Genomic DNA, 15,114 nt, shown 5'->3' on the forward strand with positions numbered 1-15,114 from the left:
CGCCCACCTGCCACGCGGCGGGGCCACTTCTTCTTCCTCCCGCCAGGGGCAGCTCGCACCCACAGAACTTCCTTACACCCGGGCCTGGTTTTGGAGAGGGCAGAGGTGAGCTACAAAAACATCCCGTACCCTCTTCCCCAACCCGACCTCACCCTCTTTCTTCACCAAGTACTCTGAACTCCTTTTCGTCCCTTTATTCTCTAGTCTCTCATCCTGACAACCCGCCACCCTCCCACCCCGGGCCTACCCCCTCCACCCCGGCCATCCCCGCCATCCCCACCCCCAAGCCCCCCCCCCCCGCCCACACACAGGCTTCCTCTTTCCATTTCCTGAGAAGTTCTGCTCCTCCCCTGTTACGACTTCTTCCCGCCCCCCTCCCCTATCGTCGTCCTCCATCCTATCCGGTTCATCCTCCCCAATCCCAACAGCTCTCCTTGCTGTCCCTCTCCAAATCTCCGGGTTCTTCTTCCTCCATCATCTGGTCCCAAACCTCCCTGAGGATTTAGGGCCAGCACAGAACTCCCTGTTTCTCTCTCAGTTCTTCTTACTTCAGGAAGCCGGGTCAGGCCTTCACAGGAGGGAGGTCTGCTGCGGGTGTTGAGGGAACTTGTTTACAGAGTTTCTGGCAGCCTTCTTGATTTAGGAATGTTCTTGGCACAACCCTTTGGGTAGCTACCCAGCTAGCCCCTCACTCCCCCTCAGCGTCTGTGGGGATTGGCCAAGTTTGAGGGTTTACTGTCAGTCTGCAGAGGGAAGTCCCTGCTAGTCACTGTTAACTCATCTCCAGGCCACCTGAACTGTGTGACAACTTACCATGGACTGCTCTGAAGATGATCCCACCAGATTCAGTGCCGACTGTTTGCCCAGTGACCCCAGGCTCTGGGCCACTGTAACGAATTCATACCTAGGTACACGTATATATCATGACACCATCCATATAAACGGCGTGTACAATGGAGCTGGAGGGGACACTCACCGGGCAATTCTGCCCAGCCCCCTCAATGTCCATCTGGAAGCCCCTGCAGGAACAGAGCAGCTGACAGAGACCTTTACCCTGGACACCAACACAGGTTAGCTGTCACCGATCCGTGCCAAGCTATTGCTCTGAACGAGAGAGACTCCTCACTTGTCCATGAAGTAGAGAAAGGGGCCACAAACACCAGTATATGACTCAGGCCTGTAACTTTGCAACGGGTACTCAGAAGGTTGGGGCAGGAAGATGGAGAGTCGGAGCTCGGCCTCCAGTACACACCAAGAGCCATCTCAAAAATAAGTAAAACAAATGAGCTTTAATTTAAGGAAGAAAAAAAAAAAACATGAAAAAGCTGCCTCCCAAGATGAGGCCTCCGTGGTTGGTCTTGCTTTCTTTTTATCTGGGTGGGCCCACTACATGCAGCCTGAGATCTGGAAGACCCCGCTCCCAGCCCAGGAAGGTTGTGGTCTCTGTGGTATTGAGAATCTATCTGATTTTCCCCAACCCTCCCCTAGGTTCCTTCCTCCACACCCTGGAAAGCTCCAGCTTTCGGGCTTCGCAATGCATCTATGCTCACCGTGTATTACCCCATGTACTGGTCTTCAGTGTGTCTATCGCACGCTTGACCACAGGGAACGAGCCCATCACAGTGCCGCTACGGGCAGACTTCTCTCCAGAAAGCCCAGACCTGGACCTACATGTGGGGCCTGACTTCCAGGGACTCCGGTAAGGAATACCCTGGGTAAATCTATGTAGCCCAGAGAGAGGGTCCTTTAAGACTCAGCTATATCTTTGCAGGTACCTGCATGGCCACACACTCATCCCTGAGCACCCTGGAGAGCCACGGCCAGAAGTGCACATGCTATGGGTGCCAGTTCCCCCAGCCTTGACCCTTGGAGAAGATGAGAAAGACAGGACCTGGGAGTTTGTGACCGTTGTGGGCAGCAGCCAGGCTGAAGCCCAGGGCTGCTATGCTGAGGCCTTACAGCTGCAGACTAGGGGTGTTCTGTATACAATCCACGCAGACACCTGGGGCCAGCTCTGGGCAGGCTGTGGCCTGGATGTGGCTGGGCCCCTGGCCCTGCGCCAGGCCCTTCGTGGGTCTCTCTACTACCTGTTCAGTGAACTTCCCAAGCCCGGCACTCAGGGATCCACCAGCCATGGGCTTAGCCCTGGAGGCCTCTCCAATGGGAGTCAGGAGGAATGCTACTGGGGCCATATCTTCTGGGATCAGGTACATCCTACCCTGCACTGGTTACATGGGGAGAGCTGCGTGCAAAGATTGTGGGTATTGCCTTTGCACTAGCTGAGATCAAGACCAAACATGGGAGCTCTAGATAGGAGGGCTTCCTGGAAGAGATGGTTTCTCAGAAGGGTGTGTGGGAATGTGGTAGAAAAGAGTGGTCCAGTTTAGAGCAACAGACGGTGCAAAGACAGAAGGTATGCAACATGTGAAGGCAGAGAAGGAGCATCACAGCAGGCCAAGACCAGAGCCTCAGAGTGAGCCAGGTGCAAGCCTGGAGCTTGTTAAAAGACTGAAAACCGCCATAGAGACTTTGTAGAGGAATGATACAAGTAGAGATACAGGCTGGAAAGGTCTGTGACTGCCTGCCAGGAGTAGCTGGGTGCAGGGAAGCAAGTGCTGAAGCATATGGAGTTCAGTGGCCACTGCCCAAGGGAGTAGTGAAAGGGACTCAAGGACACTCCCACGTCTGACACCCTGTGATGTGTGCACAGTGTCCCATTCGACAGATGAAACCAAAGAAAGCTGAGGTCAGGCAGCCACAGAGCAAGCTTTCTCTAGAGGCCTGATGCAAACTAGTGCCCATGAGCGTCTCCTGATACTGCCTGGACTGAGGAGCAGAACTCTTGGGCTGTCTAGGCTGGAAAGATAACACTGGAGTGGCCAAGCTAGGGAGGCCCCAGGTGGATCTGGGTGAGCATGAAATGAAGGACTAGGAGAGTCGAAGGGATGGCCGGAGGGTAGGAAAGAGGAAGCCCCCAGCTGCCTGCTTTGCTGTATATTGGTTAGAAGCCTTGGCAGGGTAGAACAAGGGAGTAAGGGAGGGAGAAGGTATGGACTTCTGCTTACCCCAAACGGTTCATCTCTCAGGACCTCTGGATGTTCCCAAATATTTTGATGTTCCACCCAGAGGCTGCCAGGGCCATCCTAGAGTACCGAATCCGTACGTTGGGAGGAGCTCTGAAGAATGCCCAAAACCTGGGCTACCAGGTAATGAATGGGGCCTGAGTACCACCCCATAAGCCCTCACCCCAAAGTCTCCCAGTGCCATTCAGTGGCCACAAGAGCCCCGTATCTCCTCTTTCCTTCCCTCCATAAAGGATTGCCCCTCTGGTAGGGCCAGACTGCCCTCTCCCCAGACTGCCCTCTCCCCAGATCAAGACCTGACCATCGGGGCTGGGGATTTAGCTCAGTGGTAGAGCACTTACCTAGGAAGCGCAAGGCCCTGGGTTCGGTCCCCAGCTCCGAAAAAAAGAACCCAAAAAAAAAAAAAAAAAGACCTGACCATCCCTCACAGGGAGCCAAGTTTGCCTGGGAGAGTGCAGGCACTGGCCTGGAAGTTTGCCCGGAGGACATTTATGGGACCCAGGAGATCCACATCAATGGGGCCGTGGTGTTGGCCTTTCAGCTGTACTACTATTACACTCAGGTGAGGCACTGTCAGATGTGTGCCCCTGCACCTCATGGGATCACACTCCACCCCAAGGCCCTAGGAAGCTGTGTGAAGAAGGACTTTAGAAGCCAGGCATGGCTTTCTCTGTGTCCCTGCATAGAGGCTCTCTGCTATGCCTGGTCTTTTGCCCTGTTCTCACTCTACAGGACCTGCAGCTCTTCCAAGAGGATGGTGGCTGGGATGTGGTCAGTTCTGTGGCTGAGTTTTGGTGCAGCCGTGTAGAATGGAGCTCCCAGGACAAGATGTACCACTTGAAAGGTGAGGACCGGCTCACCATGGGCTTATCGTGGAAGGGCGTGTCCTGAGCTCCCACACTAACTCTCGTGTGGCCCTGTGTGACCAGGAGTCATGCCCCCTGATGAGTACCATTCAGGAGTCAACAACTCCGTGTACACCAATGTCCTGGTCCAGAACAGGTCAGACATAAAACTTCCCCTTTCACTTACCCTTAGCCCCCACACAGCAGTGAGGGCCCAGTCAGAAGCCATGCAACTGTGGTTTGTTCCCCCTCCAGCCTGCACTTTGCTGCTGCTTTGGCCGAGGACTTGGGTTTGCCTGTCCCCAAACAGTGGCTGGAGGTAGCCGATAGGATCAAGGTACCATTTGACTCTGAGCAGAACTTCCACCCTGAGTTTGATGGCTATGAGCGTGGTGAGTGCTGTTGAATCCTCCAAAGGCCCTCTGCTTGGTCAAACCCCCACACTCACCCTGACACGCTCTCATCTCTGACCAATAACCCTATCCCTAGCCTGCTGCCCCTTCCCCCAAATCAGGAGAAGAAGTGAAGCAGGCAGATGTTGTGCTCCTGGGATACCCAGTCCCCTTTCCCCTGAGACCTGACATCCGAAGGAAAAACTTGGAGACTTACGAGGCTGTGACATCGCCCCGGGGCCCTGCCATGACCTGGGTGAGGAGCCTGACAGGGGAGTCTCACCCCACAGTCCTCACCTTCCTTCCCACATAGCGAGTCTGACTGCTTCCTATTTGAATTCTGACCTCAGAGCATGTTTGCTGTGGGCTGGATGGAACTGAAGGACCCCTCAAGGGCTCAGGTCCACCTGAACAGGAGTTTCGCCAATGTCACTGAGCCCTTCAAGGTCAGCCTGGCTCCTACCCTCCACCCACTGCCTCAATCTTCTCCCGCTGTGGTAGTCTCAGCAGGGTAAGGGTCTTGCCTGACCCTAGGGTAATAGCCTCAGGTGACAGCCGCTCTTGCTGCCTGCAGGTGTGGACGGAGAATGCAAATGGGTCCGGTGCAGTGAACTTCTTAACAGGCATGGGGGGCTTCCTGCAGGCAGCACTCTTCGGGTGCACAGGATTCAGGTGAGTACAGTGACCAGACTCAGATTCCCACTTGTCCCAGTCTCTTTACACCACTCTCCCCACAGGATCACTGCGGCAGGTGTGACCTTTGACCCCCTGTGTCCCGACCTGGTCTCCAAAGTCTCTGTCTCTGGTGTCTCCTACCTGGGGAACAAGCTCAACTTCGCCTTTTCCAAGGACTTGGTGACACTTGAGGTCACAGCCCGTGCAGAGCCCGGGGCGCCCCTGCTTGAAGCTGAGCTGTGGCCGTCGCTGGCCCGGCTTACCCTGTCACCAGGTAGGGAGAAGCCTTTGGGCATGTGATCCAGGTGTCTTGGTCCATGCCCTCAAGGATTAACCCTCTCTCTTGCAGGACAGAAGGTCTCCTTTCCCCATACAGCTGGCCGGATACAGAGGTCAACCTCCATAGCTGCCCAGAAATTCATCTGAGTTTCCTAGTAGGAGTTTTGACATTAGAATTCTTTCGGTACCTCTGGGACACTTTCGTGCCCTCAGCTGCATCCCCAATCCCACAATCTTTCAATCTGGATCCTGCCCTCACCCAGCAAGTTTACAGTGTGTTCCCTCTGTCCCTTCCCCTCCCCACTTCCTCTTCTCACCCTCTCCAATCCTGGGCTATCTAGAGCCTCATACATCCTTTGCTTTGAGCTGACCCTAGCACCCTACCCCTTAGCACCCCCACCTTCCTGTCTCTCTAGGCCTTAACTTCCTTGTTCACACCTCTGGTCTCTGGAATATTCTGGTCAATGGGCTGGGTTTCCACCCAGCATCACCAGCAAGTGAGTGAGTCATGGAGCCAGGGGCTTAGCTACACTAACCAAGAGCTTCCTGTGACAGGGAGTTGGCACCAGGTATGGCTAGCCAAGTGCTTAAGGGCTTGTGGCTTTGAACTTCCTAGTTTCTGATTTCTCTTCACGTCAGATGGTATCTAGTGTAGTGGGCTAGGGTAAGAACTGTCCCTAACCACGCAGCCTGTGAGCAGGAAGGGAGTGTTATCAGAGAACAGAGTAGATGAACATCAGACTGGCAACCAGAGGAACTGGAGTTACATGGACAGGGTTCCAGGCCCTAGTCCTGGCCATCAGTGCCGAGAAGCAGGCTTCACTCCTGGTTCTTAGTGTTTCTCAGAACAAGGTTCATAGCCTAGGACCATGATCCTGGTAAAAACCTGTGCCCCTATACCAAGCCAACTTGGCTAATTAAAGTCAGTGCTGGCAAAGGCTGAAGTCAGAGTGTGTGATGGATTTATGGACCTTTGCACTGGGGGCTGAGTGCTGATGTGATTTCAAAGCTTAGAGGCAAGGTGGGGCCCTGGCGTCTCCCTCCACCTTCTTTAGGGTGGGCCATGAGCTACCCAGGCAAAAGTGAATGCTCATCTGTTGCCTCAGACAGGAGGACATGAGCATTGGCAGGTTGCCTGGTGGCACTGCACTTAAAGAATAGAAGTAGCCCGGTGCCTGTGTGTGCATACTATCTGTGTGGTCACTTCTGTGCATGTAGTATGGTAAGCTTCTAGGGCCGTGGAGGGTGACAGAGCCTGCAGGCTGGCATAACTGATCGGGTCGGTCTAGCCTAGCAGCCTGAAGCAAGGGAAACTGCTGCCCCACTGACTGGCCACACACTCTGTTCTTAGCACTGAGGCACAAACCAGACAATCCCTCATTCTATGTGGTGGTGGCAAAATATCCCATGTTTGGGGACATCTACTCGGGAACACAGACGTTCCTGTAGCCAGTGGGAATTGACCTTGTGAACTAGACCAGTGGCTCATGCAGCATACTATTTCCATCTTTTTCTTAGCACAGCTACACACTGTCCCTGTCTCTGGTCCATAATAGGTCTAGTAACCAGCACTAGCTTCCTCCCCAGCTCCAAACACACACAGGGCAGCAAAAGGCCTTATCTCCTAGGGTTGGCTTGGACACTGTCAGTAGCTCGGAGCTCCTGAGGAACAGGATGAGGGACTACCTAAAGTCTCCAAGTAGGGCAGCTAGGCAGAGACCTCCGTGGAAGCCAGGGCATGTGACACACAGAGGGAAGCGACGTGAGAGCATTCACTTAGTACCACTGCCTTTCTGCCTCTGACCACGTGTGAGTGAAAGAAAATGTGGGGATCAGGCTGTAAACGTCTGTTTGGGTGATGTTTCTGTCCTCTTCGAGTCCAGTATCCAGTCCTGCATAGGAAATGGATCCTGCCTACCTCCCCCCACAGTCCTTACTGACCTGGGAGGGAAGAAGACCACTGTGGCATATGAGGAGTCAGGGCACACCCTCACATGTTCTGGGACACAGCCCATGAAACCACAGGGCAGTCGCAATCAAAGGTCCGAATTCCCGAACTTCATCCTAAAATACTTAGGCTCCCCCACCCCAGAAGCCACAGGCTGCTAAGCAAAAGCAGTAATCGGGCAGCAAGCAGATGGGATAAGATGACTGGGGTTTGGCCAGATGATTTGGTGCTGGGGCTCCCTACACAACTACCACCAGGAAGGAGGAGCCCACACATTTCTGGAATCTGCCACTTTTAATCGTGAACGGAGGCTCGGCCTGGTAAGTGGGGAAAAGGGGCAAAGCCAGGCACCGAGGACCCTCTAAGTTAGAGGTTTAAGTCTGAGGGATCTGAGTGGGTCACCATCGAAAACACTTGGTGGACAAAGAGGGTGGCCTCTGAGGTTGTGGTTGGGCAGGGATCGAGGTGCTATAGTAAGCTATAACTCCCAAGAGCTGGTGTTGGGCACAGCTGACCTGGCATGGTTGTCGTTGGTTCAGGACAGGCTCAGAACTCTCAGTTATAGTCCTCCTCATCAAACTTGGTGCTGAAGAAAGCCGCAGAGTCTTTGGCTAGCCGGGACAGGTGCAAGGCGCCAGTCACCACCAGTCCCAGGAGCAGCAATGGGGGCACCAGTGTCCACATTGCAGCCAGGATGTTGTAGCACTTGGCTTTGGAGCCATACTGCTTTGCAGCCTCCAGGTCCCCGGCTACCTTCTTGTCTCGGGCCTGCAGGGTAGCACCAGAACCAAGATGTTAACATGTTCATGGTGTCTGGGGGACCACCCAGAGCAACTGTAGGGCACAGGCTGAACTCTTAATCTTGAGGGAGGGCTATGTCTTAAGGGGACATTCCCCTGGACTTGGCCCAGCTCCTTCATGATCTCCAGCATGCAGCAGTTTGGCCCTTGGCAGGGTCCCGGACCATGATAGTCTCAGCCTAAATAAGGGCTGCGGACGGTAAGATTCAGTGGCCATTCTGGTCAGCAGCACTGTTCGAGAGCCTTCTGTGGGAGAGGAGTCCTATGGGAAACCAAGAACTCAGTTCTACTCAGGAACTACAGTGGGAATTCCTCTGTGGGCAACCTTTAAGGACTTTGCCCTTTGAGGAGTCAGGCCTTCTTTCCTGTGAACGTACACACACCCCTTAATGGTCCCCAAACTTGGTGAGGTATTGTAGCTATGCCAACAGACACCCCCATATACTTTTCTCTTGAACCCCCACATTGCCTCCCACCCCACACTCATTCTCCCTTCCCACAAGCCCTGAAGCCAACCTTGACAGAGTGGACCAGCGCCAGGAAACCAAGGCAGCACAGATTCAGGTACAGCGTGCTGAAGACAGACCAGAGCATATGGTCTCGTGGCGTAGGGCCGGGTGTCCCCACAGAGAGGGCCGTGTGGGCTGCAGCATCAGCCTTGCGGGATGATGGGGCCCGGGGGTCCTCACGGGGATATGAAGTGTCCATGGGTTCCAGCGCCGTGTCTTCCTAGCTGAGACTTGTGCTCTCTGAGCACCAGGCCCGCTTATAGCCCCTCACTACCCTCCCTGGCTGACCAGCTCCACCCGCTATATATATCACAAATTACAGCCTCGGCCTGCCAAATAGAGTGGCACGCCCTTGCAGCCGAGCATCCCCCACCCCTCTCGAAAGACCCCATCAAAGGCCACTGCGCCACATGTTCGGTGGCTGCAGACCACCCACCAGAGTCCCCCTGCTGTCTTGACTGTTCACAAAAGGCTGCCCCAAGGACACTGGCTGCAAACAGTTCCATGGGGGGCCCTAGGGCTGAGTGAGCATGAGGCTGCCTCAGTTTCAGGGGACACCCAGGCCCTCTCCTCAAGCCCAGAGCTACATATCCCATGGCCCTCCAGAACTCAGGATCCAGGCTTTGATCATGGCATCTGCTGACATGCACAGACGGAAGAGCAAACGCACACCTGCTAGAGACGAATGCTAAGAAGAGAGCAGGCAGGAAGGAGCAATGAAGGAGTCTGCCCCCTTCCCACCACAAACTGTAGGCAGCTCCTCCCCTTTCCCTGTGATGGGCATTTCTCCAGCTCCCGGGCAGGAAGACCCTCTTCAGTCTCCTTGGCCTGTTGTCCTGCCCTTCCCAATCCTAAAACTGGGTGTGGAATAGTTTCCTTGAGACTTCAGATACCTGTGTGTGCCAAGAACTCAATGCATGTCCGGCAGGAAGTCTGACTCCAGGCTCACAGGCCAAGAGCCTCCTTGGTAAAGGGGACCTCAGTGTCTTCCCAGCTCAAATCCTTAGCAAGACCTAAATCCTCCTTCACATCAGCACTGCCCAGTCTCCCTCAGCTGTTCAGGCCCAAAGCCTTGGCTTTTCCTGCTCATACCCACTCTGATCGCTAGACATCAAGCAAGCAGTTTTGGGCCCTCCAGGACAGTACATGAGAAGGGAGAGAGGGTCCCTGACCATCACGATGTAGAGAGGCTGCAGTGACCAGAGAGGATGACAGGGACCTAGTCAGAGCATCTGGCTCCCAGATGACTTTCTCCAAGATCCCCTGTCATCTAGTCTCCTCCAGCCTGGGGACAGGAGAACAATGGGTAATATTTGGAGCCCAGGCCTATACCTGCCCTGCCAAGTGCCTGTACATCAGTGCCTTGGCATCCTCACCATCAGTGTAGGTGCTGTTTCTGCCAGCTCTGTTCATCTCAGAGACCTCTTTTTTTTAATATTTATTTTCATTATTTTTAATTATATATACGAGGGTGTGTGTGTATGTACACATGAGTGCAGGTGCCCACGGAGGCCAGTAGTGTTGAATTTCTAGAGCTGGAGTGTAGGTGAGTCACCTGAAGTGGATGCTTGGAATCAGCCTGGGTCCTCTGTCAGGGCAGCGTATGCTCTTAATTGCTGGGCCATCTGTCCAGCCCTCACAGGCCTCTTTGCCTTCTGTCTGCCTTCTGTCCTGCCATGTCTTCCTCATGAGGTGAGCTAGAGAAGATACAAGGAAAGCAAGAGGCAAGCTGCAGTGGTTGGTAGGGCTGGTGCAAACTCAGACCTGCATTCCCCGGGACATGGGACTTCTCAGAGAAAAACAGTCCCAAACTGAGCAGATGAGCTCTACCCTCCCTCTTCCCTCCATTACAGCATCTTCATAAGGTCAGGATTCCAAAATCTCTTGCTCCCATTGTGCACGAGGACAAAGGAGAGAAGGGAATGTATTCGAGAAAAAACCTTGACATGCCAGGGATTTCCCTCCTTTCGTCCCACTTTAACTCATGACTAACCAGTTCGTTCCCCAGTAAAAGTTTAGCCATAGGCCAGGAATGGTGGCACACAACTTTAATCCCAGCACCCAGAGGCACAGCAGGTGGATCTCTGTGAGATCCTGGCCAGCCTGGTCCACAGAGTTCTAGACTAGACTCCTGCCTTGAGGGGGTTGAGGAGGTAGAGGGAGAGAATGGATTTCCCAAACCCCAGCGGTGAAACCATCCAGAAGCACGCTTCCGGCCTTTGAGTACATCCCTCTACCCGAAGTCAAACTTTTCCCAGTGTTCCTCTGGTTTCTGACAGTGCCAAGAACCTAGAAACATTGAGGTCTCAGCTCTGTATCTCTGAGAGCTCCCCAGTCTTCACTCACCAGCGGTAGATGCTCCTTAGCTAGACCCTTACTACATCAGATATTATACTTACACATCTGTCCAGTGGGACTTTGTAAAATACGTCTGGTTCTAAGTGTTCTACGATACCTCTACTGTTAACCTCCACCCTGGTCCTGTTCAGGGCCCACCCTCTCCCTTGCTGTCCTAAGGCAGGGGAACAGGACCCATCCTCACCCTCCTTGTCTAAGAGAAGGTGTAAACATTTTCGGGCCTCCTGCTTGAGGCAAGTGGAATCACAGTAAGAGTTTCCGGAGCACTGAGGCCTACTTTAAGAATGCCCTGTCTAAATGTTCTCAGCTCAAGAGCACCCTGTCTGACTTGTGGGAAATGAAAACAGAGCTGGCCAGGAGAGGTGGATGGGCCCTGGCACCTTTAGAAGCAGTCGATGACACCCTAGGCCTGGCCGATGACGTGACTTCTAGTTCCACCTTGCACGATGCTTTCTGTCCAGTGAGCATTGCCCACTGTTATATGGGGCTGGCTGTGTAGACATCCAGTAACAGGCTGGCAGGGCAATGTCCTTAGCTCTAGGTCCACTGCAGAAGCCAAATATCAGACTTGTGACCTCCTGGTGATAGATAGGACAGACCCCGAAATCTCAGGACCAAATTCCTGAACCTGAGTAGTTGTTATCCCTCATGGTGGGGGAACTGCCTTGGGCCCAAGAAAGTTCCTAGCCCTTTGGGCACCCAGAGTATTGGGTGTAGTTTGTTTTCCCTGATGGCTATGAACTAAGCAGATGAGTTCTCTTCACACAATGTTTACAGAGCTTCAGGAAGGTCTTGAGGTCATGTTCTGTTTAATTCCTCCCTGTGGACCGTAACCCTCAGTCTGAACTCACAGCCTATCCTAAGTCTTCCTGCTGATCCACCACCCAACTCCCCTCATCCCTTCCTGCCAGGTACCCATGGGAAGGAAAAGCATTCCTCATCCTGGAAATTCTCACCAACTTGGAGTCAAGAATCCCAACATAATTAACATTTTCTGAGGCTCTTCTCCTTTCCCAACTATAAACCTGCCGTTTTCCAGAGATCTCACCAGAGACTCCCTGTAAAGCCCTAGCAGCTCCTGGTTTTACCTTATTAGTGTGGCCCCATCAAAGTCCCTGCACTCACTGTATAGCCTCATTACAGAGGGGAGAATAGTTTCTTAGAACCCTGTTAAGCAATGACATTCCAAAAGCTTCCCCAAATCCTTCACACAGTCACCCTTAAAACACTTAGCAGTGACCCCTCAGAAGCCCACATTCCTACTTCTGGGAATGCTTTATATTTTGCCATGGGCAATATTTTGAATAAACTCCAACTTCTTCCTACTGTCTTATGAAATTCTCTTACGTCACTTTAAGATTTCTAAAAGATTAAAGGAATTCCCCAAACTGGCATGTCACGGCAGGGAGCTGACCCCCTTAGCACCCCCTTAGCGGCAGCTGTTCCTACTTCCTGTTTAAAGCCATATTTCTTACTAAAAAAAAAAAAAAAACAGGCCTTCCCCTTGCTGAAACCTCACAGGTCCTTCTCATTTGCACCTCTACCCTAGGGCTCACTGTGCCACTCCTAGAATTTTGGATACATGCAAATCATCATGGTGGCTAGGGAAGCAAGGAACTTTTAGACAGGGCTCAAGTCCTGCAGATACTGGAAACCCAGTCTGAATCTTTTGGTGCCAGGCTTGAGTAAATAGAAGTATCCTGTAGAAGGAACTCCTGAGATGCCGCATGTTAGCAGGGTGCCAAGGGAGCCAGTCTCACCTCCAGATGAGGGGGAGCATGGGAGTTGTGAGCCCAGTAGAACTCCCTCATCTGGTCCTTCTTACTTTTCAGAGACCGAGAGAGACATTCTTCAATCCCCACCCACTCCAGTTCCCTATAAAAACCTGAGTGCTGTGGGGGGAGGGGAGGAAGGAAAGACTGAGGGTAGCAAACTTCACAGCACCTGACTTTTGTGTACAGGTCAGCCCAGGAGCCTGAAGTCATATCCAAGAGGCTGCCATGAAATGAGGAGACATCTTGGCCACGGGATTCTTTTCCCTTAAGGCAAAGGACTCTGGGTGTCCTTCACTCCTAAACCAAGCCTCCTTTGCTGGAAGTTCTGCACCCTTCCTGGGCATCCTGGGAGCATGGCATTGGCATTAGCTGATACTCGGATGCCTTTTGCCTGGATCAGCCAAAAACCCACAGGTAGGGCTGCTGCCTCTACCAGGAGACCAGAAGCCTGACAAGCTAAGGATGCTCCGTCTCCTCAGACAAGAAGGATGCTGGGCGAGCTCAGTACAGAACAGGAGTCACAGCCAGAGTTGCCACCAAGTGTACTTTATTGACTCCACTGTGGACAGATATACGAAGGTAACATTTGCATACACATAGGGTAAAGGGTCAAGCCCTCAGCCTCAGGCAGGGGGAGGGCCAGATGTGGACCGTGGGACACAGGGCAGCTAGAATCCAGAATGTGGCGTTCTTTGTGAAAGCGACTGAAAGACTACCGCAGAGGTGGTAGAGAAAATGATGATGCAGATAATGACCATGAGGACACTGAAGATCAGGGAGCTGATGTTCAGGCACTTGGCAGTGGAGGCGTAGGCCTGGGCTCCAATCACATCGCCCACCATCTTCCTGTCCCTGGACTGGAGGAAACCAGATGGTAAGGGGGCCCTGGAGCGAGCCAGCTGAGAGCCAGGTGCTCTGGCTCTATTTCCTCATGTCCTCCCTGCCCATTGCTTCACTCCCTCAGGCCAGGAAATCCTCCCCTCTTTAGACACACACACACAGACACACACACACACACACACACACATGCACACACACAGACACACACACAGACACACACACACACTATACAGTAGGCCCCAGCATTGGCCGCATACCCCACTTTCCACACAGAGTAGAGCTCCAGTCTAAAGAGTGAAAGGACATTCCAGGAATGGAGTGGAGGAAAATCTGGCCCCAGAAACACCAGGCAGCTTCATCCTGTGACTATCAGAAAGTCTCCAACACTGACAGAGACAGACAGGCACGCACACACATACGCAAATAGGAAGGGTGCATACACACTCTCTTACACGAAGGGCCCTCCCTCCCCCGCCCCCGCGCACACATCGAGGCCATCTGGGTTGATGGACTTCAGGCTCACACACACCTCCTTACACCATCACCCCCACCTCTAGCACACTCACCTTCACAGAGTAGGCATAGGCAATGAAGCCCAGGCAGCAGGCATTGAAGAAGAGCGTATTGAACAGGGACCAGACCACATGGTCAGGCACAGAGACCTCTCTGGGCATGTTGATCACGGTGGTCCTCACGACAGCTGAGTTGTTGGGTTCCCCCAGCTCAGTCACCCCGTACTCCTCTTTGATTGTCTCATAGCTTGGAGGAAGCCCGGCATTGGCGGGCAAGAAGGCTTGGGAATTGTGGCTCATGGTATTGACTCTGGAACAATCGCACCGTCTGGAGGATGGCTGCTGCTACCCTGGTTCTGTAGGCCCGCCCTTTCTCTAGCAGTTTCCTTTTCCTGTTGGTGGGTTAGTCTCCAGAGGGCCTTACTGTGGGGAATTGGCTGAATACTGAAGTGGGCGGTACTTAAGCCTTAAGGATCAAATTACTTCAGGGCTAGTTGACTGTTAAGGTACAGAGACAAGTATAAACTTCCAGGGTCAAGACTTGTCCCAAGGCTAAAACTTGTCTCAAGGTCTCCACCTCCTGCTTAGAGTAGGCATACTGGAATTTCCCCAGATCTACTGACTTCCCACCCCCTCCTCTTGTACATCCCTAAACCCAGCCTCATTGTGAGGGCCTCCTCTAAAGAGCCCCATGCACAACACCCCCCCACCCCAAACTAATCTGTTGCAGGTGGGGACTGGGAAGATCTGCAATTCAAGGTTTCTTTGGCTGTCAGTCGGGAGGGAGGAGCCTTCCAGCCAGCCCGGGCCTGGATGCTCCTGGCTAGCTAAAGAAGGAAAATTCCAGTCACTCGGCTGCAGCCTGGGAGCTTATGGGAGGCAGATGTTTCCCTGCCAGTTGCGAAACAGCCATTGCTAAAATGAAGCCTGTAGGAGAACAGCAGCACAGAGAACTCCATGTCTTTCCTGGCAGGAGCAATGAGAAAGCTGAGCGTCTGTCAGAAACGAGGAGAGTTCCCTGGTGGTGAAGGACACAAATCATTTGACACTTTAACCCATTCCGTAACCTCACATCCCCACCCCCAACACCCAAATTTC

The 15,114-nt window shown here is 53.2% G+C and overlaps 3 protein-coding genes across 7 annotated transcripts; 1 reads left to right on the forward strand and 2 right to left on the reverse strand.

Moving 5' to 3' along the window:
• Positions 1 to 22: 22 nt before the first annotated feature.
• Pgghg (protein-glucosylgalactosylhydroxylysine glucosidase) lies at positions 23 to 6,216 on the forward strand. 4 transcript variants are annotated; one of them, NR_197278.1, is given in 14 exon segments: positions 23 to 105; positions 788 to 1,070; positions 1,489 to 1,699; positions 1,772 to 2,207; positions 3,087 to 3,206; positions 3,514 to 3,645; positions 3,816 to 3,927; positions 4,013 to 4,085; positions 4,184 to 4,320; positions 4,418 to 4,576; positions 4,671 to 4,766; positions 4,895 to 4,992; positions 5,058 to 5,269; positions 5,345 to 6,216. NR_197278.1 is itself a non-coding variant. In NM_001432266.1 (14 exon segments), coding segments are annotated over 13 exon segments (2,094 nt in total). In that variant the 5' UTR covers positions 23 to 105; positions 788 to 814; the 3' UTR covers positions 5,422 to 6,216.
• A 1,285-nt stretch (positions 6,217 to 7,501) lies between these two features.
• On the reverse strand, positions 7,502 to 8,764 carry Ifitm5 (interferon induced transmembrane protein 5). The gene is made up of 2 exons (NM_001446958.1): positions 8,539 to 8,764; positions 7,502 to 7,990 (listed from the first exon to the last, which is right to left on the reverse strand). Exons 1-2 carry the CDS (start codon positions 8,728 to 8,730, stop codon positions 7,778 to 7,780), a joined length of 405 nt encoding a protein of 134 aa, NP_001433887.1. The 5' UTR covers positions 8,731 to 8,764; the 3' UTR covers positions 7,502 to 7,777.
• Positions 8,765 to 9,956: 1,192 nt separating this feature from the next.
• Positions 9,957 to 14,374, reverse strand: Ifitm2 (interferon induced transmembrane protein 2). 2 transcript variants are annotated; one of them, XM_087572332.1, is made up of 2 exons: positions 14,071 to 14,374; positions 9,957 to 10,228 (listed from the first exon to the last, which is right to left on the reverse strand). In XM_087572332.1, exons 1-2 carry the CDS (start codon positions 14,314 to 14,316, stop codon positions 10,217 to 10,219), a joined length of 258 nt encoding a protein of 85 aa, XP_087428458.1. In that variant the 5' UTR covers positions 14,317 to 14,374; the 3' UTR covers positions 9,957 to 10,216. The 2 variants fall into 2 exon arrangements, with proteins under 2 accessions (XP_087428458.1, NP_110460.1); NM_030833.2 differs by lacking the exon at positions 9,957 to 10,228 and adding an exon at positions 13,190 to 13,521.
• Between the last annotated feature and the right edge of the window lie 740 nt (positions 14,375 to 15,114).

Source organism: Rattus norvegicus, chromosome 1 (genome assembly GCF_021556685.1).
Source record: "Rattus norvegicus strain SHRSP/BbbUtx chromosome 1, alternate assembly SHRSP_T2T, whole genome shotgun sequence".
NCBI lineage: Eukaryota > Metazoa > Chordata > Mammalia > Rodentia > Muridae > Rattus > Rattus norvegicus.

Excerpts from the sequence above, each read along its gene's own strand:
- Ifitm2 (NM_030833.2), bottom strand. The coding sequence starts at position 14,316 with ATGAGCCACAATTCCCAAGCCTTCTTGCCCGCCAATGCCGGGCTTCCT. Across the intron at positions 13,522-14,070 it reads CCTATGCCTACTCTGTGAAG|TCCAGGGACAGGAAGATGGT; the intron begins GTGAGTGTGCTA and ends GGTTTCCTCCAG.
- Ifitm5 (NM_001446958.1), bottom strand. The coding sequence starts at position 8,730 with ATGGACACTTCATATCCCCGTGAGGACCCCCGGGCCCCATCATCCCGC. Across the intron at positions 7,991-8,538 it reads CGCTGGTCCACTCTGTCAAG|GCCCGAGACAAGAAGGTAGC; the intron begins GTTGGCTTCAGG and ends GCTACCCTGCAG.